Source organism: Carcharodon carcharias, chromosome 6 (assembly GCF_017639515.1).
Source record: "Carcharodon carcharias isolate sCarCar2 chromosome 6, sCarCar2.pri, whole genome shotgun sequence".
Lineage (NCBI taxonomy): Eukaryota > Metazoa > Chordata > Chondrichthyes > Lamniformes > Lamnidae > Carcharodon > Carcharodon carcharias.
In genome coordinates this window covers 80,882,592-80,910,074 of record NC_054472.1, presented here as the reverse complement: position 1 = coordinate 80,910,074, position 27,483 = coordinate 80,882,592, and the positions used below count along the sequence as shown (strand labels likewise).

The following is a 27,483-nucleotide window of genomic DNA, read 5'->3' as shown; positions in this document are numbered from 1 at the left end:
TATTTGTGCATGGGCTTTCCTTGGAGAAGAGAAGTTTGAGGAGAGATTTGATGGAGGCATTCAAATCATAAGGTCTCTTTTTATTCATTCAGGGGATGTTGGCGTCACTGGCTTTACCAGCATTTTAGCCCATCCCTAACTCCCTTGAGGAGGTGGTGGTGAGTTGCCTTCTTGAACCCCTACAGTCCATGTGGTATAGATGCTGTTAGGGAGGGAGTTCCAGGATTTCAACCCAGCGACAGTGAAGGAACAGTGATATGTTTCCAAGTCAGGATGATGTGTGGCTTGGAGGGGAACTTCCAGCTGGTGGTGTTCCCATGTATGCAGCCCTTGTCCTTCTAGATGGTAGCAGTCATGGATTTGAAAGTTGCCGCCTAAGGAGCCTTGGTGAGTTCCTGCAGTGCATCTTGTAGATGGTACACACTGCTGCTACTGTGCATCAGTGGTGGGGGGAGTGAATGTTTGTGGATGGGGTACCAATCAAATGGGCTGCTTTGTCCTGGATGTTGTAAAACTTCTTGAATGTTGTGGGAGCTGCACTCATCCAGGCAAGTAGAGTGTATTCCACCACACTTCTGACCGGTGCCCTGTAGATGGTGGACAGGCTTTGGGCAGGCAGGAGGTGAGTTATTCGCTGTGGGATTCCTAGCCTCTGACCTGTTCTTGTAGCCACAGTGTATGGCTAGTTCAATTGGTCAATGGTAACTCCCAGGATGTTGATAGTGGGGGATTCAGTGATGGTAATGCCATAGAATGTCATGGGGTGATAGTTAGATTCTCTCTTGTTGGAGATGGTCATTGCCTGGCACTTGTGTGGCATGAATGTTGCTTGCCACTTGTCAGCCTGGGTATTGTCCAGGTCTTGCTGCATTTGGACATGGACTGCTTCAGTATCTGAGGAGTCGCGAATGGTGCTGAACACTGTGCAATCATCAGTGAACATCCCCACTTTTGTCCTTATGATGGAAGTAAGGTCATTGTGGAAGCAGTTGAAGATGGTTGGGCCTAGGACACTACCCTCAGGAACTCCTATAGTAATGCCCTGGAACTGAAATGATTGACCTCCAACAACCACAACCATCTTCCTTTGTGCTAGGTATGACTCCAGCCAGCAGAGAGTTTGCCTGATTCCCATTGACTCCAGTTTTGCCAGGGCTCCCTGATACCACACTCGGTCAAATGCTGCCTTCATGTCAAGGCCAGTTACTCTCACCTCACCTCTGGAGTTCAGTTCTTTTGTCCATGTTTGAACCAAGGCTATAATGAGGTCAGGACTGAGCGATCTTGACAGAACCTAAACTGGGCGTCAGTGAGCAGGTTATTGTTAAGCAAGTGCCACCTGATAGCACGTTGATGACCCTGATGATCAAGAGTAGATTGATGGGGTGGCTATTGGCCAGGTTGGATTTGTGTACAGGACATACCTGAGCAATTTTCCACATTGCCACGTAGATGCCAGTGTTGTAGCTGTACTGGGACTACTTGACTAGGGGTGTGGCAAGTTCTGGAGCACAAGTCTTCAGTACTATTGCCGAAATATTGTTAGCGCCCATAGCTTTTGCAGTCTCCTGTGCCTTCAGCTGTTTCTTGATTTTACATGGAGTGTATTAAATTGACTGAAGACTGGTATCTGTGATGCTGGGGATCTCTGGAGGAAGCTAAGATGGATCATCCACTCAGCACTTCTGGCTGAAGATTGCTGCAAATGCTTAAGCCTTATCTTTTGCACTGATGTGCTCAGTTCCTCCATCATTGAGGGTAGGGGTATTTGTACATCATCCTCCTCCAGTGAGTTGTTTAATTGTCCCCCACCATTCACGATTGGATGTGGCAAGACTGCAGAGCTTAGATCTGATCCGTTAGTTGCTTAGCTCTGACCATCACTTGCTGCTTATGCTGTTTGGCACACAAGTAATCCTGTGTTGTAGCTTCACCAGGTTGACGCCTTATTTTTAGGTATGCCTGATGTTGCTCCTGTACTAATAGTAGAGTGGGGGATATGCTGGGCCATGAGTTACAGATTGTGGTTGAGTACAATTCTTCTGCTGCTGATGACCCACAGCGCCTCATGGTTGCCCAGTCTTGAGCTGCTAGATCTGTTCAAAATCTATCCCATTTAGTACGGTGGTAGAACCAAACAACATGATGGCGGGTATCCTCAAAGTGAAGATGAGATCTCACCTCCACAACGACTGTGTAGTGGTCACTCCTACCAATACTGTCATGGACAGATGCATCTGTGGCAGGCAGGTTGGTGAGGATGAGGTCAGATATGTTTTTCCCTTTTGTTGGTTCCCACACCACCTGCTGCAGACCCAATCTAGCAGCTATGTCCTTTAGGACTTGGCCAGCTCAGTCTATAGTGGTGCTACCGAACCACTCTTGCTGATAGACATTGAAGTCCCTCACCCAGAGTACAGTCTGCATCTTGCCTCCCTCAGTGCTTCTTCCAAGTGATGCTCAACATGGAGGAGCACTGATTCATCAGCTGCGGGAGGATGGTACATGATAATCAGCAGGAGGTTACTTTGCCCGTGTTTGACCTGCTGCAATGATACTTCGATGGGTCCAGAGTCCCAGGGCAACTCCTTCGCGACTGTATACCACTGTGCTGCCACCTCTTCTGGGTCTGTCCTGTTGGTGGAACAGGGCACCCAGGGATGGTGATAGTGGTGTCTGGGACATTGTCTGGACAGAGTAGATAGGAAAAAACTGTTCCCACTGGTGGAAGCATCAAGAATGAAATGGCACAAATTTAAGTAATTAATAAAAGAAGCAATGGAGACATGAGCAAAATCTTTTCCATGCAGAATATGCATGGGGAGAAGGCAGGGGAATGACACTCGTGCATTGCTCATTCAGAGAGCCTGCACAGATATGATTAGCCAAATGGCCTCTCTGTGCTGTAACAATTCTGTGATTCTGTTAACATGGCTGATCTGCATCCTAGTTCCATATACCTAACTCCATTCACAACTACCAGCCAGCCAGCAACTATTAACACATCAGACACCAGAAGCCACCCATGCACAAAAAGTGGTTGGTCAGCTAAATTTCAGCAAGTGAGTTGTCACAAAGAGCTAGCAAACCAATCTGCGGCCAGCCAAGCATAACCAGTGCCAACCACCAGAAGCTACTAAGCAATGGTTAGCCACCACTGCTATCGCAGTAACAGCTGTCCACTCTCAGGGTACAGGGACTGTGGTGCCAGAACCAAGGAAAGGGGTCAGCAACCAGTTATGGAGGGAGAGGGGATGGAAAGACTGTGTTGGCAAAATTTTGAGGTGGAGGATGGTAGGGGATGGTGCTGCCACAATCCTGTCTTTGTAGTGAGAAAGAACTTGCACTTATGTAGCACTTTTCATGACCTCAAAACATCCTAAAGGGATCCTCAGCGTAGTCACATCATAATAACCCCTCCAATCTATCTACACAACTGGTTCCAGGGATGAAGAACTTGATTCTTGTGAACCTTGTCCACACTCCCTCTAATGCCTTCACATCTTTCCTGAAGTATGGTGCCCAGAACTGGACGCAAAATTCCAATTAAGGCCGAACCAGAGCTTTATATAAGCTTAAAGTAAATACTAAAATAAAAGAAAATATTGCAGATACTGGAGGTCTGAAATAAAAACAAAAAGTGCTGGAAAAGTTCAGCAGGTCTGGCAGCATCTGTGGAGAGAGAAACAGAATTAACATTTCAAGTCCAGTGTGACTCTTCTTTGGAACAGTTTGTAAATTTGTTCTTGAAGAGCTGAAAGCTAAACTCTGAAATAGAAACTGTTCTGAACAATAGTCACCCTCATCTTGATTAATACAAAAAGTCATTTTAAAAAATGGCTGCACTTTTTAGAATCTGTTGTTAAAATATTATCAAGTTCTTTGCTCTCGATTCTGAATTATTGATTTACTTACTATAATTTTTGCTATCCCTTAAATTGCCAGTAGGAATTCATTCATAGAATTTGGCACTGAGTAGAAGAAGGGGATTTTGAAAAAGAAACTTTTATATTTTGAAAATTGAAAACTTCCTGTCAATGTCAACAGTATCTGGAGAGATGTGCATCTAGCTTTCCACTGAAATTTGCCATAACCTTCAAAGTCTTTTAATGGAATATAAAGCAATTATCATAGGTTGATTCAGCCATTAAAAATGTAATATCTAAAGGCAGTAGCATTTATAAAAAGGATATTAATTGTGTTTTTAATCATTATAGGGAACTTCAGCGGTTGGACAGCATTACCAAATCACCTGTGTTTTCACATTTTTCGGAGACCCTTGGAGGTCTGACAACTATCAGGGCATATAGACATGAAGACAAGTTTTTTCAACAAATCCTTAACAAGATTGACTATAACAACATTGCTTATTTATATCTGAACACAGTGAACAGGTGGTTGGGAATACGACTGGTTAGTTTCCAAATGAAACACATATTTTAATGATTTTTGAGAAATTTGTTTTTATTTTCTGTAATTGTGATTAAGTCTATATGAAGCTTATAGAAAGAATACTTTAAAGCGTGATATTAGAAGACAAAGTTGACATTTTAAACTTTGATTCCCAAAAGACCCAATTGTTAATATCATTAATCTTCTTGATGCCTGAATTTGGATGAATTTTAATGTTGATTCCATTTTTCAGGATTTAATTGGAACAAGTATTGTCTTTGCTTCAGCACTCTGCTCATTATTGACAACAACACTGGGCTACCTGCAAGCTGGACTCGTTGGCCTTGCTATTGTATATGCTTTAAAGGTACAGAAGAGAAAGCAAATGATATTTTTGGATGGTATTATGTTCACAAAGTTAATGCTGCCAATATTATACGAAATCTGGTGTGTGATTTTCAGTTAAATTTTCACAGCCATTCAATGAAGCCATTTGGTATTTCATGCAATGCCTTGCTTTTAAAAACAAAATTCCACTGTAATGCAAATGCAAAATGCTGTAGATGCTGAAAATACTAGGGCTGCTCAGCAAATCCAGCAGGCACCTGTGGAGAGAGAAATAGAGTTAACATTTCAGATTGATGATCTCTGATACAAGGTTATTGACCTGAAACATTAACACTTTTTTTTCTCCACAGATATTACCTGAGTATTTCCAGCATTTTCTGTTTTTATTATTAAATCCAAAAATATGTCTAATTCAAGATATACGAACCTCCAACATCTATTTCCCCCTTTATCTTTGCTGTATGGAATTATTTTCAGGGTCAAGAATGTTATAATATGGATTTGATTCATAAGGACATGACAAAATTGGTCAGATGGAATAATCAGTCTCAGTGATAGAGTTGTTGCCAAGCATTCTGCAATCTGGCTAAAGGTCAATACAAAATGAGCATTTTAATATGTTGTTCTTCTCTACCTATCATGACTTTTCATTTTGCTGCACAAATACAACAGTGTTCTGCTGTAGCTAGGCCATTTCTTAACACTTGGAGTTGCATATGTGTTTTTTTAATTCCCATCCGCTACTAAAAATGACCATTTTGTCATTGAGTTTATAAACTTGATTTTGTTTCCTACATAGTAGATCATTTCAAATATTTATTATCCTGAGTGAAAAAATATTTTCCAAGATTTGTTTTAAATTTGCTTTTCAGTAATTTAAATTTCAATCCTGACTGTAGAACCTATTCTCCAATCTTTCCTCATAGCTCTGTGTTGAGTTGGCTGATCTCTGGTGATAGGGATGTTACAATAACCCTCCAAATTACCACTGTAAGAATTAACATGAAAGTTAGAAACTTTTTTCACATGAAGGTTAATGAGAACAGGAAATGCTTTCCTACAGGTGGTTGCTGGGATACGCATTGTAATATGATTTATAAGGGTTTAGATAATTATTTGAAAAGGAGAATTATAAAAGGTGAGAGAGGAAAGGACAAGAAATGGATTTAAAGTGAACAGCACCTGCAGATGTGTTAACAAAGGTATAATAGGTCAAATTACCTCTAATTCTATTTGTCAATGCACTCTGCGTAAGAGGTGTATAACTACAGTTTGTGATTTTAATTAGTTCCTTATTTCAGCTGCCTTTGTTTACAACATGTTTCTTTGTTTCCAGATGTCTACTTATTTGAATTGGTGTGTCCGGGAATTTGCAGATATGGAAATGCAGATGAATGCCGTTGAGCGGGTGAATCACTACTCTGCACTTCCATCTGAACAGCAATTTAAAGAATCACAAATTGACACAGGTTCAATCATTCTGTTTTTTTTTAATTCAGTAATTTCCAATCTACTCTTGATTGGTTTTCTGGTGACATAATCTGAATTCTTTTAAGTAGAAAGTTGCAAAGCCAAATTGAAATGTGTTAGCCATATTATATCATTTGTTTAGAGCCTACAATCACAAACTTAGCCTATTGTTTTCATCTGTAGTAATGTTCTCCACAATATGTTACAAAATTTGTGAAAAATAAATAAGCTTCAATTAGCAGTGCTTTTTCTACACAGCAATGTCAAATTGTTTCACTTTGATGACCCGAATTTTTTTTTAAAATGCTGAAAAAGCTCAGAAGATCAGGCAGTGCCATTTAGCGACCTGAAATATTAACTCTTTTTTTCTCCACAGCTGCTGTCTGACCTGCTGAGTATTTCTAGCACTTTTTGTTTTTATTTCAGAATTCCAGCACTTGAAGTATTTTGCTTTAGCTTGCATTTAATACTCTGACAAAGATAGGTGGAGGCAGGCTCAACTGAGGCACTCAAGAGGGCATTGGATAACTATTTAAATAGAAGCAATGTGCAGGGTTACGGGGAAAAGGCAGGAGATTGGCACTAAGCTAAAATGCTGAAAGAGCTGGTGCTCAGAGAATGGCCTCCTACACCTAACAGTTTTGTGATTCTGTGAACTTTTTTGTTCTTTTTCCTATCAATTATTTTCTCTACCCATCTCCTCATTTAAAGATGTAGACTTCCTGTGGTGTACAGTTTCATGAATGCAGATAACTCAGTGAGAGTTTTGTTAATAACTGGGCATGGACTTTTTGACTACAGGGCATCACAACCAAGTTCAATTCCAGAGTCACTTGACCTTCACAGGCTGCTAACAAGGGTTGCAGAATAGTGAACAAGAGTAGTAACATCCTGTTTGTGGAAAATACCACTTGTGTTAATACTTCACACTAGCAGCGTGAAATAGCTAGCTTCACCTGTTGCTCAAATTTTTGAAATACCTTATCCTTCCAGGGTAATTTGAGGTAGACTGGGCACTTTTCATGTCCGAAACTAGGCCCATTTGTGAGTATGCGCGATACAATGATCTGGTTGGGGTAGCTATTATCCCTCATATTGCACTGGAAGAGTAAGTTATCTCAAAAGTTTGCGCACAGGTGAAACTAGCCATTTCATACTGTTACTATACAGTAGCAACACGAGTGGCATTGACCGCTTAAAGGTTACTGCTACCCAGTGAGAAAGACGTACTGCCTTCTGCAGAAATGAGTAATATGGTATATGAGTTGCAGTGCTGATATGATGCCAGCTACATAGGCCATATATCCCAATGACTGGTGGATAGTATCAAATAGCATGTCCACTCGACAATTTGTATAAGACAGTGCACTGACAGTGCTCACCCAGCCTATGCTTGCAAAACTCAGAACATAATGTCTAACGTTAGATGGGAATTCTGCAATTTGACAGCACTTGCTGAACAATCCCGAGTATGCCAAGAATTACACTAACAACCAATTTAAGATGATCAGTTAGGCTCGCAACGTGGCTCATTTACGCTTGCTAGAAGCTACACCTATTCATATCCAGGGACCTGTCCTCTGTAGGCAAAAGGAACATGTGAAAGCATTGTGCCTTTTTTGAATTAAACAAAAGCATGAGGGACCGTCGTTCCCTGGTGCATTCTCCATGGCAATGCCTCAACTAGCCAACTAATCAGCACCCTTTTTGCATGCAGTGTAAATTGTTGCTCCATTTGAAAATTGGCATTCTTGAGTCTGTCCTGATGAGTGCAAGAGAAGAAGATTCAACATTCTCTTTTTTTTGAACAATACTTGATTTATGATTTGTTTTGTACATTCTGTTAAAGATATGAATTCTACCTTATTCCTACAGAAGTAAATAATTGAATCAAAGTAATTAAGTCATTGAAATCATGAAGCTATAAAATATCTTTTACCTAGTTAAAAATTTGTTTCATTAGTCAAATGTAATTTCGTGAAGTAACATAGCTGTGAGTTCAATAAATCCTGAAGTGCTGTCTGGTAACACTGGTCTACCAATGCAAAGTGGCATAGAGTGGTTTCTTAACTGAACAATTGGAAAAGGTGCCGAGTGGAATCTTTTGAGAGGAAAAAGCCAGAAGCACCTTCTAACTTTTCTAAGTAGCCTGTTCTTTATAAGATAGAATTGGTGGTTGCCAGAGAAGAAATCGCCTTTCCTTCTTTATTCCACAGGAAGGCCCCCCCAAAGAGAAGGGAGAGAAAAAAAATTGCTGATTATTGAGTGGGAAGGACAAAATTACTTTCTATTAATTTTCAAATTGTAATTTTAGAAAGATAATGGGCCAGAACCTCCGAGGCGTGGCAACCACAGTTGGATTGCCACTCCGCTCATTTTTACTTATCCAGGTTGGGAGCTGCACATTTCTTGCCTGGTCTTCCAACTCGGGCCTAGTGAGAAATGGTGCAGCATACCTGGTTCCGAGGCCTTCCGGTACAGGGCAGCAGCATCGGGGGAGTGAAGCCACACCCTTTTTTTACAGTGCTATCTGCCATAAACCAAGTAAGTTTAAAGGTCCCTGTGTTTAAATGCATTTTGAGAAGCTAGGAAGAAGGCTTTTTCTAGTTGCAGGAAATCACTTCTCTATTCATCTCATCCCACGCTGGTGGCCCTACATCCTTTGTCACAATCTGTTAAGTAAATGTCCCCTGCAAACCTTTTAGAACTGTCTGTACTTGTCTGAAGCTTGGGTCAGTGGTAATTATGATAATAACTTTGGATTTGGTCGATGAGTCCTTGGCCCTGGTGAACTCTCAGAATACATTGGTGATAGATTTATACTTTTTCAGTCTGGGAAGTGGGTAGGATGGGTCGGGGCATTAGGATGGGTCAAGTGGAGCTTTGTGATCAGTCGGGGGAGGGGGGAATGCCGGGGTAGTCTGCCAGTAGTCAGGGGCCAGGAGGGTAGTCTGGGGTGGAGTGGAGGAGTAGTCGGAAGGGTTATTAGGGGGTGGTCGGGGAAGGTGGGGGGCAGCCAGGAGGGTTGGGAGGGCAGTCAGGTGTGGAAACGTATTCAGTGTTTGGGTAGGGTAGTTGGAGTATCAGTGGGATAGTCGGGGGTGTGGTGGGTGCAGTTGGGGGCTTGGGAAGTAGTCAGGAAGAGAGTTGTGGGAGTCGGGAGGGTAGTTGAGTGATCGTAAGGGGGAGTTGGATAGGTAGTCGGCAGGGGGATTGGAAGGGTAGTCGGGGAGTCAGGCGGGTAGTCAAGTGATCGTAGGTGTAGTCGGGAGGTAGTTGAGGGTCGTCGGGAGGGTAGTCAGAGCAGAGGACAGTTGGGAGTTGGGTGGGTAGCCGGGGGTGGGGGGGGGTGGTCAAGAGGTAGTCAGAGGAGTGGGGGGTAGTCGAGGATTGGGGAGGGTAGTTGGGTGGGTAGCTGGGGGCGTCAAGAGGCAGTCAGGAGAGTGGGGGGTAGTCGGGGAGTCGGGTGGTCATGGGGATAGTCAGGTGGGTAGCTTGGAGGTCGTGAGGTAGTTGGGGGTGTTGGGAGAATAATTGGTGGAGTGGAGGGTAGTCAGGTAGTTGGGAGGGGGTAGTCGGGTGCTTAGTCAAGGTTTTGGGAGGGTAGTCAAGGGAGTAGAGGTAGCTGGGGAGTTGAGAGGATCGCCAGGTGGTCCTAAGGGGCAGTCAGGAGGGTAGTCAGGTGGCTAGGAGGGTAGTCGGAGGATCGGGAGGAGAGTCGGGGGGAGTAGAGGGGTTAGTAGGGTGGGTAGTAAGGGAGGGGTGGTGGGGATGTGGCTTGGTTGGTAGAGGATCCAGTGGGGAATTGGGGGTTCAATACCATAGTTACTCAGGAGTTAGAAGTGGTTTTAACCCTTTTAATTTTTCCTGGGTAATGATTCTGCTAAGAGAGTCAGAATCATTCAATGTCACCAGTTTAAATCAGAGTATCAAATGGTTCTCAGTGCAGAGTAATTGTCCCTCAGAAGTTTAAACTTCCCAGGCAATTCCCGTGCAGCCTTTCCATGGGGACTTATGAGGGGGATCCCCCCCCAGCACATCTTCTGGGGTCGGAACAGCCTTCAAGCAGAGAACTGAAGAAGATGACATTACTTACATGCACTCACAGTTGTGCATAGAGTTTTACTTTATTTTCATTTTTATTGAAAAAGTAATCCATTTCATAAAAATATGTACAAATAGCGATTTCATCCTGTAACTTGATCACTCATCAGATTATTTTTTGTAAACTTTTCTCCAGGTTCAAATCTTACCAACTGGCCACACTCTGGAGAAATAGAGTTTAATGAGGTCAGTGTTCGATATGATGAGAAACTTGATCCCGTTGTCCACAAACTGACACTAAAAATTAGCCCTGGAACAAAAGTTGGAATCTGTGGGCGAACAGGAAGTGGGAAGTCAAGCCTGACATTAGCCCTTCTGAGAATTATTGACAACTTTGAAGGTTTGTGTTTCTTCAGTAAAAGTATTTTGATTGAAAGCTTGGCGTAACGCATAGTAAAAATATGTGCTAATAAAATAAGAATGTGAAAACATGACAATCAAATGCAAACATTTGCCTAATTTACATTTGTCACTAATATTTGTAAATGATACAATTTTGTTCAAGCTGAATGCTTTGTTTAAAATGTCTCATGAGACATAAAGTAAATTTGTCTTAAAGACAATGGACTGAAGTTTATTTTTGTGGCAGAGGTCCTGAAGACGGGCCAGAAAGTCAGGGATCACCCCGCCTCGGCTGTTTGTGGGACCTCCGGCTGCATTTTACTGAGGGAATGGGAAGGGTGTTCAGCTGACTAATTAGTGGTCTATGGCCATCCCTTTAAAGGATGGTTGCCGGCCCCGTGGAACTGCCAACCAATTGGATGGCTGACAGCTTAGCAGTCTCAGTAGTACCACTGGGAGCAGTGGTCACTGCTAGGACTGCACCTGGAAGAAAGAGGAATCATGGAAGGGGGGCGCCGTACCATCCAAGTAAGTGGGATCTGGGAGTGCCAGGGCCAGACAGGCAGGTCTATGAGGGTTGGGGGGTTGGTGGGGGAAGACAATGTTTTTGCCACAGGGGTGGCCATTGAGACTGGGGAACCGCTCCCCCAGCCCACCCTCCTCGAGCCTGTAGGGAGGGTTCCAGTGTTGACCTGGTGATCTTCCCACATGGTGGAGGGCCCACCTGCCGCTGGTAAAGGTCCACTCCGGTGGGAAGAGGCCCTTAATTCACCACTAAATGGCCCAATAGGCCTTTGGGCAGGAGAGCCATCCTTCACCTTCCCACTACTAGTACTGGTGGTTGGAGGACTACAGGCACTACACCCCTGCCTTACCACACCATTTTACAGGCACCCCTACCTCCCAGTCTGTCCCCAGAGGGCTGGTTAAAATCTGGCATGGATCCACCACTGTTTATAGCCCTGTACATTTTCTCTAAGTCTTTTGGTGTTCACACAAAGGACTGAAGGCATAGATAGAAATAGGTAGAAAGAGGGAAAATCAACCACAGTAAGGTCACAATAGAAGAAGTTGCATCTATGTGCACCCTTTAACAACCCAAAGTATTTCACAGAGGCACAGTAAAGAGAGGACACAAAGCAAAAGGAGAGCCTAACAAGGGTGACCAATAGCTTGATCATTGTGGTGAGTTTTAAGGTGGGTCTTAAAGGAAGAGAGGGAAGGAAAGAGAAACTGAGGTACTTAGCTTTATAATTCCAGAGCATGGGGCACATGCAGTTCAAATATGGCTGCCACTGACAGGGTGGAGAAAGAAAAGTTGCATAAGAGGCCTGTCAGAAGAATGGGGAGTTTGGAAGAATGGTAAGGATGGCGAAAGTTAGAAAGATAGGGGAAGAAAAGGCATGAAGGCATTTAACTTTGACTCCTGGTCCTTCAGCATCTCAGTGCAGGTCATTGAGGAGATGGATGATGGATAAGCGGTGCCTGGTATGGGACAGGATATGGGCAATAACTTTCTAGATTTTAGCAGGTTTGGAGGCTGACCCAGAGATCATTGGAGTAGACAAGTGTGGAGAGGGTTGGATGAGGGATTCAACAAAAGATGTACTGAGGCAGGGACAGAGGAGAATAACCTATAATTCAACTGATTTATTAATAGGAACCCTTGTTTTACAAGAGGTTCATTGGTCTGATGCAGATTATGTTTTATACAAAATACCAAGCTTTGGTGTTCAGAGTAAGATACATAAATCAAATTCCTGTAAATTATGGATTAATTCCAATAACACCTCTGCCAACTATTTGGAGCATCTATAATGATCTTTCACAAGTTACAGCAATGAGCTGATGATACCTCCAGTAACTAATAAGTAACATTCCTAAGGGTATTAGAATATGAACTGCTCTTGATAAATTTTCAAGGATTGCATTTTATATGACTCCCTGTACTTCCTTAATTTGAGGGTTCTGCCCTATTAACAAAAGGTAGAACAGTTGGTGTATTTTGGGATTATTGTAAATATTGTCTTTTCACTGCTCATATTACTTATCTAATGTGAAGCATGGATTTCCTTTCATCCAAGATAATAATGCCTATTTATATTCTAAGGTTTAATTTACATGCAGTTTCGAGACAGACTTCTTATTCAAATGCGCAGTAAATGAACAAATTATAATTTGTATTTGTGCAGACCTTTGCTGGGGTGATATTGCTTATAGTGAGTTACTTTTTAGATACCCTTATACAAAATGTTTATCCAGATTCTGTTTGTTCATTGAGCTTTTAATTCTGATAGTCATTATCATTTCAGGTTATATAAAAATTGATGGATTAGATATTTCCTCAGTCACATTGGACCATTTGAGGAAAGCAATCTCAATAATTCCTCAGGATCCTATTCTGTTCAATGGCACTATCAGGTAAATCATGCATGGCAGTTTCAGAGATATCACATGTTGCACAAGAAAACAGTCATAAAATTACAATTTATTCTTGAATTTTGATCAGCTTGTTGAAATGCATCTGTGTACTAATTTACATCTAGATTTAACCTGGATCCAGACTTGGTACATAGCGATGAGGAATTGTGGGATGCTTTAGAAGTTGCACAGTTGAAACCTATGGTAAGTGATTGACTTGTCTGCTGCTGTAAGGCAAATAATTTGTAAATCCTCTCTCTGCTGATTTCATCTAATCTCTGCATGCATATTTTATCCAAAAGTGTGCTAAATATTTTGAAAAGATGAGATTAAATGGAACCTGTTCATTTTAAGAATTGCTCGAAAGAAACTGCTGCTGTTTGTGCAATATTTTTTTATTGCTACTTAAATTTGAGTTTTTCTGGTAAAAGTAACTGCAAGGGTGAACACTATTATTGTAAAATGTCTCATGTGACGGCTGATCAGCCTTACCCATAAAATATATCCGAGTTCAAATATTCCCAAGAACGTAGAATCATCCAATCATAGAACATTAAATCACAGAATGAGGTTGTTCAGCCCATTTGCGCCTGTGCCAGCTCCAAGAAAAATCTCTCTACATGGCTCCATTTCCCTGGTGTACCCCATACTCTTTTAAATCTTGTTATTTATCCACTGCCTTTAAAAGCTGCCACCACTTTTTCCGTCAGGAGATTGGATGTATCAACAGCCACCTCAACTTAAAATAAAAGTCTCCTAACCTCCCCTTTCATTTGTTTAGTGATGATCTTAAATTATATCCCCTAGTTACTGACTCACAGCCAGTAGAAATATTTATTCCCATTTATTGCCTTATCAAATTCATAACTTTGAACATGTCTTTCATTCATGCCATAGGCCTATTTTTCTTAATTCAGTTCACAGGATATGGGCAACACTAACCAGTCCAGCATTTATTACCCATCCATAATTACCCTTGAGAATCTGGTGATGAACCGCCTTCTTGAACCATTGCAGTCCATGTGGTGAAGGCATTTGCATAGTGCTATTAAATGGGGAGTTCCAAAATTTTTACACAGTGGTGTGTACATTGGAGGTGATAACGTTTCTATGCATGTTATTCCTGCTGCCCTTTTAGGTGATGGCACTTGCAAGTTTGGGAGATGCTGCCGAAGAACTCTCAGCAAGTTGCTGTAGGGAATCATGTAGATAATACACACTGAAGCCACAGTGTACTGGTAGTTGATGGTTAAGCCAGAGAATGAGGTGCCAGTTAAGCAGACTGTTTGTTCCTGGATGATGTTGAGTTTCTTGAGTGTTCTTGGAGCTGCACTCATTCAAACAGGTGTAGAGCATTCCATCAGACACCTTACTTGTGCCTTATAGGCGATGAAAAGGCTTTGGGGAGTCAGGACATGAGCCACTTGCCATAAGAATTCCCAACCTCTGACCTGCTATGTAGCCTTTGGAATTATGTGGCTGATTCATTTGAGCTCCTGGTCAACGGATATTAATATTGAGAGTTTTGGCAATGGTTATGTGATTGAATGTCAAGAGGAGATGGTTAGACTCTCTCTGTTTGGAGATAGTCATTGCCTGGCACTTGGGTGGCATGAATGTTACTTACCACTTATCAGCACAAGCCTAGATGTTGTTCAGGTATTGCTGCAAGGGAACATGAACTGCCTCATTATCTGAGGATCTGCAAATTGAACAGATCATTGTGCAATCAGTGATCAGCCCCACTGCACTCCTTAAGTGAGGGTCAGGGGACTGGGGTGTTGGGGTGGTCCTTGATGAAGCAGCTGAAGGTAGTTGGATTTAGCACACTAACCTGTAACCCTGGAAATCCTGTAACAATATCACGGGAAGGAAATGATTGTCCTTCAATGAACACAATCATCTTCCTTGTGGTACTCCAGCCACTGGAGACTTATTTCTGTGATCCCCATAGATTTCAGTTTTACTATGGCTTCTTGATGTCACACTAGACAAATATTGCCATAATATCAAGAACAGTCATTCTCACTTCACCTCTAGAATTCAGCTCTTTTGTCCATGTTTGGGCAAAGGCTGTAATGAACCCTGGAGCGGCATGTGCTGGTGGAACCCAATCTGAGTGTCGGTGAGCCGGTTATTGGAAAGTGTTTGCCCCTTGATAGCAGTGTAGACTACTCTTTCTATCACTTTGCTGATTATTGGGAGTAGGCTGGTGGGACAATAATTGGCCAGATTGGACTTTTCCTAGTATTTATGGACAGAACTTACCTGGCAAATTTCTACATTGTCAGATAAATGACAATGTTATAGCTGTACCAATCAGCTTGGCTAGATGTGCGGATAGTTCTGAAGCAGAGGTCTTGAACGCTGTGAGCTGTTTTCTGGACCCATTACCTTTACTTTGCGCAGTGAACTTATTGTGAATTACAAAGAGACCCAGTTTCTCTTCACAGCGAAAACCCTCATTGTTTATATCATCTTAGTGAATCTCTTTTGGACCCTCACCTTGGTCTTGATATCCTTCCTCAAGTATGTGGCCAAAATTGAAAACAATATTGTAACTGTGGCCAAATCAATGAATTATAGAATGGTAACATCACAAAACGTCCATGCCAGCTCTCTGCAAGAGCAACCCTGCTTCTCCCACTCCCTCATCCCATCACCAGAGCCCTGCAGACGTTTTTCTTTTGAAAGCCATGATTGAATCAGCCTCCACCACACTCTGAGACAATGCATGTATAAAACAAAACTTCCTCACATCACCGTTATTTCTTTTGCCAGTAATCTTAGATAGGTGTCCTCTGTTCCACCGATGGGAAGTTTCTCTCTATCTACTTTGTCAAGAACCCCCATGATTTTGAACGTTTCTGTTAAATCTCCTCTCAACCTTCTCTTTTCTAAGGAAAACAACCCCAGCTTCTCCAATTTATCCATGTACCTGAAGTCCCTCATCCCTTCAGCAATTCCCATATATGTTTTCTGCAGCCTTTCTAACAGCTTCACGACCTTCCTGAAGTCCAGTACCTGTAACTGAAATACTCAAGTTGTAAATGATCCAGTGTTCTATAAAGGTTCTTCATAACTACCTTGCTTTTATACTCTTGCCTCTATATATAAAACCCAGGATCCCAGTATGCCTTTTTAATCACTTTCTCAACCTGCCCTGCCATCTTAAACGATTTGTACACATATACCACTGGGTCTCTCTGTTCCTGGAACCCCTTTAGGATTTATTTTATATTATTTCTCCTTGTAATTCCCACCAAGCTATATCACTTCACACTTCTCTGCATTAAATTTTATCTGCAATGTGTCCACCTATTCCATCAGCTTGTATGTGCCCTCTTAAAGTTTATCACTATCCTCCTCAGAGTTCAAACTACTTCCAAATTTTGTCATCTGTATGTAAAAGATGGACTGAAATACAGGGAATTGCGTAACAACCGTGATGTGGGATGTTATCTAAAGCAGACTGGAGGCTGAGTATCTGCACATGGACAGCTTGTCCAGAACAAAGGGGTAGCAGATGATTCCTTCTTTCCTTTTTATATTCTTCCTCTCCTGAGGTGGCGTTCTCATGCCTGGTGGCAAGGCTGCGCCTTTATGATAGCAAGTTTGTGAACGATGCAGCAGATCACCACAAGCTTGGGGACGTTCTAGTGAGTACTGGAGGGATCCCTCTGAGCTGTCTAGGCTGTGGAGCTGTTGTCTCAGGACACCATTGGTTTGCTCCACACAATTCCTGGTTGCTTCATGGCGCTCCCTTTGTAGGAGCGCTGTCCTTGCATGACAGTGGCAGAAGAAAGTCATGAGTCAGGTGTATAACGGATATTCTTTACCAGCCAGCAGTCAGCCTCTGGTTTGCCATGGTGGGCCAAAGATAACCTGAAGGTCTGGCTGACATTTTTGCAGTTTCAGGCGTCCATCACTTGTCTAGCAATTAAATTATGCCTTTGCTTTCAAAATTAATGTCAATATTTTGAAAACCTGACAGTCTGTGTCTTCAGAGCCACATCAAATTGTCCTCTCATTTTTAAAGATTTGTATGTCTGAAGTCTTATGTCTCTCTGCTCATCTACAAAATATGAAATATTTGATTTCATTTGCAAAATTTTACCACTGCTGTCCCCAGCCCCCCCAGCCCCCTCTGCCCCCGAAGATGTGAGCTTAGCATTTTCCATGTAATTTTCTAAAGTTCTCTGCATTTTAAAACAATTATTTAATCATGGGATGTGGGCATCACTGACTAGGCCAGCATTTATTGTCCATCCCAAGTTGCCCTTGAGAAGGTGGTGGTGAGCTGCCTTCTTGAAGCTCTGCAGTCCATTGTTAGGGAGAGAGTTCCAGGATTTTGACCCAGTGACAGAGAAGGAACAGCAATATATTTCCAAGTCAGGATGGTGTGTGGCTTGTGAGGGAACTTCCAGGTGTTCCCATGCATCTGCTGCTCTTGTCCTTCGATATGGAAGCAGTTGTGGGTTTGGAAGGTGCTGTCTAAGGACCCTTGGTGAGTTCCTGCAGTGCATCTTGTAAATGGTACACACTGCTGCTACTGTGCACCAGTGGTGGAGGGAGTGAATGTTTGTGGATGGGGTGCCAATCAAGCATGCTGCTCTGTCCTGGATGGTGTTGAGCTTGTGTGTTGTTGGAGCTGCACTCATCCAGGCAAGTAGCGAGTATTCCATCACACTCTCGACTTGTATCTTGTGGATGGTGGACAGGCTTTGGGGAGTTAGGAGGTGAGTTACTCACTGCAGTATTCCTAGCCTCTGACATGCTCTTGTAGCCACAGTATTTATATGGCTATCCAGTTCAGTTTCTGTAACCTGATGGTAACCGCCAGGATGTTGATAGTGGGGGATTCAGCGATGGTAATGCCATTGAATGTCAAGAAGCGATGGTTAGATTCTCCCTTGTTGTAGATGGTCATTGCCTGGCACTTGTATGGCGCAAATGTTACTTGCCACTTGTCAGCCCAAGCCTGGATATTTCCGGGCCTTGCTGCATTTGGACATTGACTCCTGCAGTGTCTGTGGTGTCGTGAACATTGTGCAATCATGAGTGAACATCCCCACTTCTGACCTTATGATGGAAGGAGGGTCATTGATAGACCCATAGACGTTTACAGCACAGAAGGAGGCCATTTGGCCCATCATGTCCCATCCGGTCAGCAAAGATCCGACCACACTAATCCCATTTTCCAGTGCTTGGCCCATAGCCCTGGAGACAATGGCAATGCAAGTAATGAAGCAGCTGAAGATGTTTGGGCTGAGGACGTTACCTTGAGGAACTCCTGCTGTGATTTCTGGGAACTGAGATGATTGACCACCAATGACCACAACCACCTTCCTTTGTACTAGGTATAATTCCAACCAGCAGAGAGTTTTCCCCCTGATTCCCATTGACTTCAGTTTCACTAGAGTTCCTGGGTGCCACACTTGGTCAAATCCTGCCTTGATGTCAAGGGAGTCATCCTCGCCTCAGCTCTGGAGTTCAGCTCTTTTGTCCATGTTTGAACCAAGGCTGTAATAAGATAAGAAGCTGAGTGGCCCCAGCGGAACACAAACTGAGCACCAGTGAGCAGGTTATTGCTAAGCAAGTGCTGCTTGATGGCTCTGTTGATGACCCCTTCCATTACTTTGCTGATGGTCAAGAGTAGACTGATGGGTGGTAATTGGCCGGGTTGATCTTGTGTGCTAGACATACCTGGGCAATCTTCCACATCGCTGGTATATGCCAATATTGTAGCAGTATTGGAATAGCTTGGCTAGGGGTGTGGCAAGTTCTGGAGCACAAGTCTTCAGTACTACTGTCAGAATATTGTCAGGACACATAGCCTTTTCAGAATCCAGTGCCTTCAGCCATTTCTTGATATTACGTGGAGTGAATTGGATTGGCTGAAGACTGGCATCTTAGATGCTGGGGACCTCTGGAGGTGGCCGAGATGGATCATGCACTCGTCAGTTCTGGCTGAAGATTCTTGCAAATGCTTCAGCCTTATCTGAGGAGAATTAATATTCCGTCAATCATACAAGCAGTTATAAATACTACAATATCAAATACATTTTATTTGCAAACCTGGATTTTGAACAATTTTTGATCCTCTTGTGAAATTGGATGCTGGAAAATGTAGGGATCACAACAATACAGCTGCTTTTAGCACCTCAAAAATGCTGTACATGGCATTTCTGCATTTTGTGTATACTCAGTTTAGGGGCAGGATCTTCCGGTCGGCGAGCGGGCCCCGCCCCCACTCGCCGACATTTAAAGTGACACAGGATGACGTCGGGTGGAACTCCTGAAGCCACCCCGCATCATTTCCATTTTCAGGTCAGCAGGGGCACAGCCAAGTCAGCTGTGCGCCCGCCAATCTGTTAATGGCCTATTGAGGCCATTGAAAAACTAATTAAGGTCATTAATGGACCTGCCTTAAGGTTGGTGGGCAGGCCGAGAGCCCTGGTGGGCTTCGTAAAAAGCATGAAATCTCATCCACAGGTGGGATGAGGTTTCATGAGGGTATTTAAATTTTTAAGGAATGTTTCAATAAAACTTATGGACATGTTCTAACTCATGTGACAGTGTCACATGAGGAGACATGGCAGAGAAAATTTTTAAACATGTTTATTAAAAATTTTAAATCGGAGCTGATCTCCCTGAGGCAGCACTTAGCCTCAGGGAGATCCGTGCGCTCTTTCGTGCGCTTGCGCAAAAGAGCGCACTCCCAGTTGTGGGAACCCCCACCCCACCCACACAGGGAGTGCATAGTGCTTCCGAGCGGATGTCACACTATGTAAAATGGCGGCGCACTCCCAATCACGGGTGCCAATCGGAGGCGCGCCCGTCCGTGCCCACTCCCGCACTTCCCCAGCCCCCCACCCCCAACAGGGGAAAAATTTTCCCTCGGTCGTTCTGAACAAATTCAAGTTAGTGATGATGCACGGCTTTGGAATCCTTCATGTTAATGACTGCATTACTGCTGCGTGACTTTATTTTAATTTAAAGTTTCAACATCTGTAAGGAAGCGATCTTCATCCACCATTTTTAGGCTGTATTCAAACTTGAATCTCTAATGGTAAAAAAAAAATACATAAATCATCCTAAACCTCTTTATAATGCTCTTTAACGTGGAATCCAAAATATTTCTTTTAAACTACCAAACTACTTTTGTAGCCAAGAAGACAAAGTTTCTCCTTGACAAGTCCTGGAGGAAGTTCCACTCAAATCTGTAATAGCTGTCCCAGAGACTTTGCATGGCCACGTATGCACATGTATAAAGAATGTAGGTTTTACTTTCAACACACCTGTTGTCGAGTGAGGGCTACATGTACAGACCAAGCAAGACCCTAGAGCAATAGTCAGCACTTTTCTAATGAGCTGTTGAAATGAAAATTTGTGATTTATATATACAAGTTGTATTTCAGTATAGATTTCACACAGCTTCTAGCTAAGTGTTAAGTTTTATAACCATAAAAATGTGAATACAAAAAGCCATATCTGTTAGCAAATCATTGAACACTCTGTCACCTACAGGAATAAAACAATCAATCTTTTAAAAAGAAAGACTTGTAATGATAATGCTTCGTTCATGACCACAGGGCATCTCAAAACTCTTTTTAACCATTTTTGAAGCATAGTCGCTCTTGTAATGTGGGAAAAGCAAATTTGTGCGCAGCAAATTCTCACAAAAAGCAATGTGAAAATGACCAGATAATGTGTTTTTGTGATATGCATTCAGGGATAAAATATTGACCAGGACACTGGGAATAATTCCCTTGCTGCGCTTTGAAGTAGTACAATGAGATCTTTTACGTTCACCTGAAAGGGCAGGTGGGATCTCTTTTAAAGACTCATCTGAAAGATGGCACCTCAAATAGTGCAACATTCCCTCAGTAATGCACTGGAGTGTCAGCCTTGATTTGGAGGGACTCAAACCCAGACCTTGTAGTTAGGAGGAGAGAGTGCTACCAATTAGTCAGAGATTACACTTTTAATTCACTTATAAAGTCAATTTTTGTATAAGAGCGTAAGAAAAACGAACAGGAGTTGGCCATATGTCCCCCCAAGCCTGCTCTGTCATTCAGTAAGATCATGGCTAATCTATCTCAATTCCACTTTCCTGCCCTATCCCCATATCCCTTGATCTCCTTAGTGTTGAAAAATCCATCAATGTCAATCTTGAATATAGTCAACAAATGAGCATCAGTGGCCCTCTGGGAATCTGAAAATTTACAACCCTCTGAGTTCTAATTGCTTTCTGTACCTGCATATTGCTATGATGCATGTACAAAGACACCCATATCCCTCTGAATAACAACATTTACTGATTGATAAATAAGCAAGGAAAAATAGAACAATAATGTAGGTTTATTGTGAGTTTAAAGTTTCAACTGCAGCTTCTCTCACTTGCCATGATATTTCTGAGAGCACCATATTTTAGTAACATAACATTTTCTCTGATCACTCTCCTGCATCTCAAAGCTTCCACAGCTGTGATGTTTAATATTTACACTAGCAATTTGGCACAGATTTAGTTTGTGTTTTTTATGTTTGTAATCTCCAAAGCTCTTCATTGTGTTAGTGCAACATCTTTAGAGGACCCTTTCCAGGCTGACTGCCTTGCAATATTTCTAGTTTGAGAGGGTGGACAGGTGACTCCCTTCCAGGCTTTTACCAATGCTCCTTTGTAACCATTCAAAGGGAGTACTTGAGTGTTCCCAGGATACTTGGCTTTTACTGTTCATATGTCCCTCCCTGTGTTTGATGCTATGTTATCAACACATAACTTGAGGACCCTCTCTACAGCAGGTTAAGTGTAATGTACAAATATTAATGTTAATCTTTATCAAGTTGATAAATTATTTAGAATAAAAACATATGTCCCTGCCAATACCAGATCATTCAGGAGGTAGCACTACACATGTTGAACAACTAGTGCTGAGAAGAGATTTGAAACCACCACCTTGAGAACTGAGCAGAAAATCAGAGTGTGACCACGAGAACAGGTACTCCCTAGGTAAAAAAAATAGTTGGGCGAAGTGGGCAAAAGGAAGATGAAAAGTCATGAGAACAGTTAGAGCTCAGCCGAGAGCTGGCGAGGCAGAACAATGGAAGCTGGTAAAGGCCGCTTGAGAAATGTTTGGTGTGGCCAAGAGAGCTGGTAAATGAATAAAGTTCATCAGGGAATTATGGTTGGAAGTTTAAATAGAAGCTGAGCAGAAAGTTAAGAGGGGATTAACCTCACCTTGTAGGTATTCTCTACCTGGGGTGTTTGAAAAGTCTCTTACACAAATGGATGCCAAGCAGATTGCTGCATGCTGTCACTGCCATCTGCAGACAGCTTTGCTTTGGACAGACAGCTTGTGCATTTAAATGCTTCTTTCCCCAAGGATATTTACACAGCTTCCTGGCTTTAACTTCTCATGCTGTCGGAAACTCGCCAGAAGCAACAAATGAGAACACAGCAGGGATGAGAAATTAACAGGACAGGCTGCAAAGTCTTTAAATACTAAAACAGGACAGCTGCATCTTTGACTAGGTGAAAGGCTTTTGCTCACAGGACTTGTTTTGAGAATATGCTTTCACTGTTTTAGAGGTGATGCCAACATTTTGGACTTCCCCGATGTCAGCCTTCACTGAAGCAGTTTATGTAGCTCTACTTTGGACTTCTGTTGAGGAACAAGAGCAGCAGCAAGCTCAATATGAGCAACAGCTTTCTCCTCAGCCACCTGCTTCTTGACAGGACAGTGGGGAAGGACACAGAGCTCCAGCTCAAAAGAGACAGTGCTTTCAACACAGGATCCACTTTCTCAACATGACTGAGCAACAGTGCCCCAGGAGGCTCAGATTTCCAAGGCAGGTCATTGCTGACATCTGTAACCTCCTGGAACAAGACCTCCTTCCATGTGAGCCGGACGAGCACATATTATCAATGGCTGTCAGGGTCACCACAGCCTGAATTTCTTTGCTCCCAGCTCCTTTCTGGGGCCTGCTGGTGCGAACTACAGGATTTCACCATGGGCAGAATCTTCGGCTCGGCGAGTGGGGATGGGGCCCGCTTGCTGAGGCGTAAAATGACGCGGGGTGACATCAGGCGTGCGTCCCGATATCACCACGCATCATTTAGATTTTCAGTTCAGCAGGTGCACAGCCGAGTCGGCTGCGTGCCTGCCGAACTGTCAAAGGTCTTTTAAGGCCTGTTAAAAAGCAATTAAGGCAATCAGCTGAACTACCCATCTAACCTTAAGGCTGGCGGGCAGGCGAAGAGCCCAGGCGGCCTTCGCATTTTTCATGGAACCTCTTCCGTAGGCAGGATGAGGCTCCATGAATGATTTAAAATTTTCAGAAAAATTTTTGTCAAAATTAATGTACATGCCCCAGCTCATGTGACAGTTTCACATGATGGGACATGCCATAAAAAAATTTTCAACACTTAAGTTATAAGTTTAAACAGTTTAATAATCTCCCTGAGGCACCCGCACAGGGAGCGCACTTCCGGGTGCATGTCACGCTGGGCGGGCCTTAATTGGCCCGCCCACATAAAATGGCAGCGCCCAGCCGATCAGTGGCACCAATTGGCTGCACGCCCACCCACGCCCTCCTCTGCACAATCCCCCCAATGGGCAGAAAATTCTCTCCGATCTGTTGCACACAAGTGCATCTCCCAGCCACCAAGATGTGTCTATGTGCATCAATAGAGGATGTGCATGGGATGTGTAATAGTGATTCATCAGAGTGTGTGATATCCTCTGAGCGGGGCATCCATTCCCGCATCACATTGAAGGATCTGTGGGAATGGAAGACATGAATTAGAAATGACTTGGGGCAAGGGTTCAAAGTCTACATTGTGCAATGTTCACATTTCAGTTCGTGGGTGACAGCAAGTCAATATGAGTGTTGGATGCCATGTGATAGTCTGCTCTATAATTTCATTACGAGTTATCTGGAAGACCCTCACCCCTTCATCACCAATAGTCATGAACTCTACCATTCTGCTGTTTTCCCTGGCTGCTGCCTCTGCATTCTTATTTCCTTGCCTCTCCCTGGAGTTGTGTGCTCTCTTCTGCAAAGAGAGAAAAGTGTTATGAGTATGAGAATTAGATTGTGTGGAGAGAATGAAATTACATTTGAGGATGGTGACTCTGAGGGATCGGTATGAAATAGCAATAAAATGAGGGTGAATATATGTTTGTTGCTCAAATGGAGATGTGGGGTGACTGGAGAGTGAGGAATTAGTGGAGATACAAAGTGTGTTGGCCTGAGGAAGGTTGTGCAGGAGAATACTGAGGAATTCAGAATGTGGTGGTCATTGCAGCACTTTGTCCAGCTGCAAGACTCCACACTGCTGAACTGACCTGTTCAGCTACTTCGAACCACACCTGTTTTGTTCGAGAAGCTGGACTCTTCCTCCCACCTGCAAGGAACAATATTTCTGTTCAGGCACTTACAGCCTGCAGCATGACCTCCAGTGAACCAGGGAAATGAGAGGCAGAATCGTCAGGTCTGGCCAGCAGTGGGAGTCATGGTGGGCGGACAAACTTAATTTGGTGGGAGGACATAAATCTGTTTTGTGAGTGTTGGAATTTTGTTCTGGGACTTCAAAGGTGAGTCGAGCTTCCCAACAAACAATTTCGGGAAGCCCATTTGCATGCATTAGCATCTCATGTATGCTCATTAAAAGGCCACCTCACCAGAATTAAGTTCATCCTCCAAATTAAGTTCCCCGGCAGCGAGAATTTAGAACGTTCACTTTTATGACTGCACATAAGTGGCATGCATCTGGCGAGCTTCACTTCATCCACAACTTTGAGATCAGTAGATGCTGCTTTCACATTCTGGGGACTATTCAGAGTCTCAGTCACATTAGGTGCTGGTAGCAGAAACTCAGACTGGGTATGGAAGGCAAGGCCAGTAGGATAGTGTTGAATGGAGGCAGGACAGTGGACAGTGGGGGGAGGACCTGTGGGTAAAGGTGGATTGGAGGCAGGATAAAGGGAGAGAGAACCAGCAGGGAAGGAAACAGGAACAGGAGATGCCATAACCTTGATGACATCTTTAGAGGTCAGAACAAGTTGGGCTGCAAGAAATGGCTTGCATGAGGAGTGGCCAGCTAGGACACTGACAACTGATGGCCAGTGCTTAATCTTGCACATGCAGGATGATTGAGTAATAACTGTGGTGATAATTTGGGAAAACTGAGCTGTCGGAGATCCTGGTTGGACTCTGATGATGGGGCCAACATTCCAGAGCCTTAAATGTCAGTGTACATTGAAGCAACTAGTGACAAGATGGAATCCATGAGACTTTCAACAGTTAAATGGAACATACATTTACAACAGTGCAAAATATAAACAATGAATGTATACTGTGCTCCCTGTGTGCCTTTAATACTTCTTAATTTTCCTTATCCTAGTGCTGCATCTTGATGCGGCCCTAACATCCACAGCTGAGGTGGGGGCAGCCTGCTGATTGCTATGCCAGGTTGACTATAAGGACTTGGGCAGGCATCCTCTGGTAGCTCGAGGCCTAGAGGGCTGTAGCCTGCTGAGGGGCTCCTGCTCAGGCTCAGGAGGAGGAGGGTCTCCTCCTCGGCCTGACCTGCTGGAGGCGATGGAGGTCACTGGTGGGGGGCGGGGGGGGGGGGGGGTGGAGCAGCAGGGCACGCTTGGATTGTCCTGGGATGAAGCCCTCAAGGTGCCCCATCCCCCTCTTGCCTAGCCACTGCTGCACTGCTCCAATGCCTAGAGCGATAGAGTGCAGATCCGAGTGCACAACTGCTGGACCTGGGTCCCCAAAGCAGGTGCTACCCTTTCCATGGAGACAGCCAAGCATTTGCTTTCCAGAGTCACATCAGCGGACAGAAAATAGACAGACTCCTCCAGCCTTCTATCCAGTCTGTGGATGGCCTCTGGCAACTCTGCCTGAAGTTCCCCTGCCTCTCACTACATTTGCAACAGGTCTCTTAGGGCCAAGTTCAGAGGTTCGTCATCTGCTTTGGGCTGAGCAGGGGCCTGGTTTCAAGCAGTCCTCCATGTGTCAGAGACCTCTGTTGTCACTGTCTCCACTAGCTGTGGACCCGTGTCAGTGATATGCTCAACAGGTTATGACCCCAAGCCTAATATAGAACTTGGACCTACCAAGGTGAATGAATCTGCACTGGTGGAGGTTGCAGGCGAATGCCGTGATAGTGCATCCTCTGAGGATTCTGAGGCATCCTCTTCAGAGGTGGGCTTGGGGCTGGGCTGTGGCTGGTTTGGCTTGGAGTCCTCACCCATTTCTTGCTGGTCCCTGGAATAGAGAAAAGAGAGATTTTGTGATCTCTAAGCAGACTCGTAAATTAAAGAGATCTCCCAGTCTGTGCGCATATATGAGAACTGCATACTGGATGCATCCTCACTGGGTTCCTAGGGGGAGTCCAATCCTGCCTGCTACACAGGCACGATCACACTACCCCCCCCCCCAGCTAGCTCAGAGACCTGTTTCTCAAAAGGGGTGAGGACTTGAATCTCTGATGTACCCACTTTGGTCTTGGCCAGTTCCCTTTGGTTGTGGGCGTTCTTATCCTGCAGAAAGACAGAATTTATTGTGATCCCAATGGTGAAGTTCAGAAACATGCATGCCTGTGGCCGTTTCTCAGAAGATGATTAAGAAGCAGTTTGTCCTACAACTGAAATGAGATGGAGAGCTTACAGTGGCTGGCACACATTCATTGCTGATGACCCATGTGCTGAATGTGTGTGACATCCCTGTGCATTCTTAACCCTTAGACTGCCTGATGCCATTATGTGAATGACAGTTTGCAGTAAGTAGATGGTGCATTTACTCTGGCGGAGCACGGCAGATCATCCATCCTCTTGCGGCACTGCTGGCCAGTTCTTTCCTGCGCCCCATGGGCTCTAACCACCTCATGACCTTCTCCCAGGCTGCCGTGGTCAGACTGTAGGGCCTCCTGCTGCCCATCTCCCAGGGAAACAGCACCTCACGTCTTTCCTGGACAGCCTTGAGGAGAAGAATCTCCAGGGAGCAATCGCTGAACCATGGGGCTGAAGGTAGCTCTCTTCTCTTGGATATTGCAGTTGAAGGACAATCTGGAGCTCCTGGCCTGCAGTGTGTGAACGGCCATCTGGACCTTAGGCCCTATGAGGTAACAGCAGGGTGACTTCCTGCCCACCCCACCACAAGATTCACTGTGCTCTTTGTGGATGCACAAGTAATGAGCTGAACCAGTGCAAGATTGTGGGTGCTCAGCCGTCCTGCTGTCCAGCGGGAATTACTCCCACTTCTGCGTCCGCCATCAGACTTAGACTTCAGAGTGGAAGATTCTGCCTGAGAGCTTGGGTGGGGGCGGTCTTCCCATTCAAATCTGCATCTGAAACTATAGGCTGGATTTAATGGTCCCGACACGGGTCT

General features: G+C 43.9%; 1 protein-coding gene across 1 annotated transcript in view; it reads left to right on the top strand.

The window, feature by feature from the left end:
* LOC121279142 (ATP-binding cassette sub-family C member 9-like) overlaps positions 1–27,483 on the top strand; it is a 292,247-nt gene that overhangs the window by 257,632 nt on the left and 7,132 nt on the right. The window contains exons 24-29 of the mRNA XM_041190116.1: positions 4,218–4,413; positions 4,646–4,759; positions 6,077–6,209; positions 10,451–10,654; positions 12,969–13,077; positions 13,203–13,281. Of these exons, the coding sequence (XP_041046050.1) occupies positions 4,218–4,413; positions 4,646–4,759; positions 6,077–6,209; positions 10,451–10,654; positions 12,969–13,077; positions 13,203–13,281 (835 nt within the window). The remainder of the gene's footprint in view (positions 1–4,217; positions 4,414–4,645; positions 4,760–6,076; positions 6,210–10,450; positions 10,655–12,968; positions 13,078–13,202; positions 13,282–27,483) is intronic.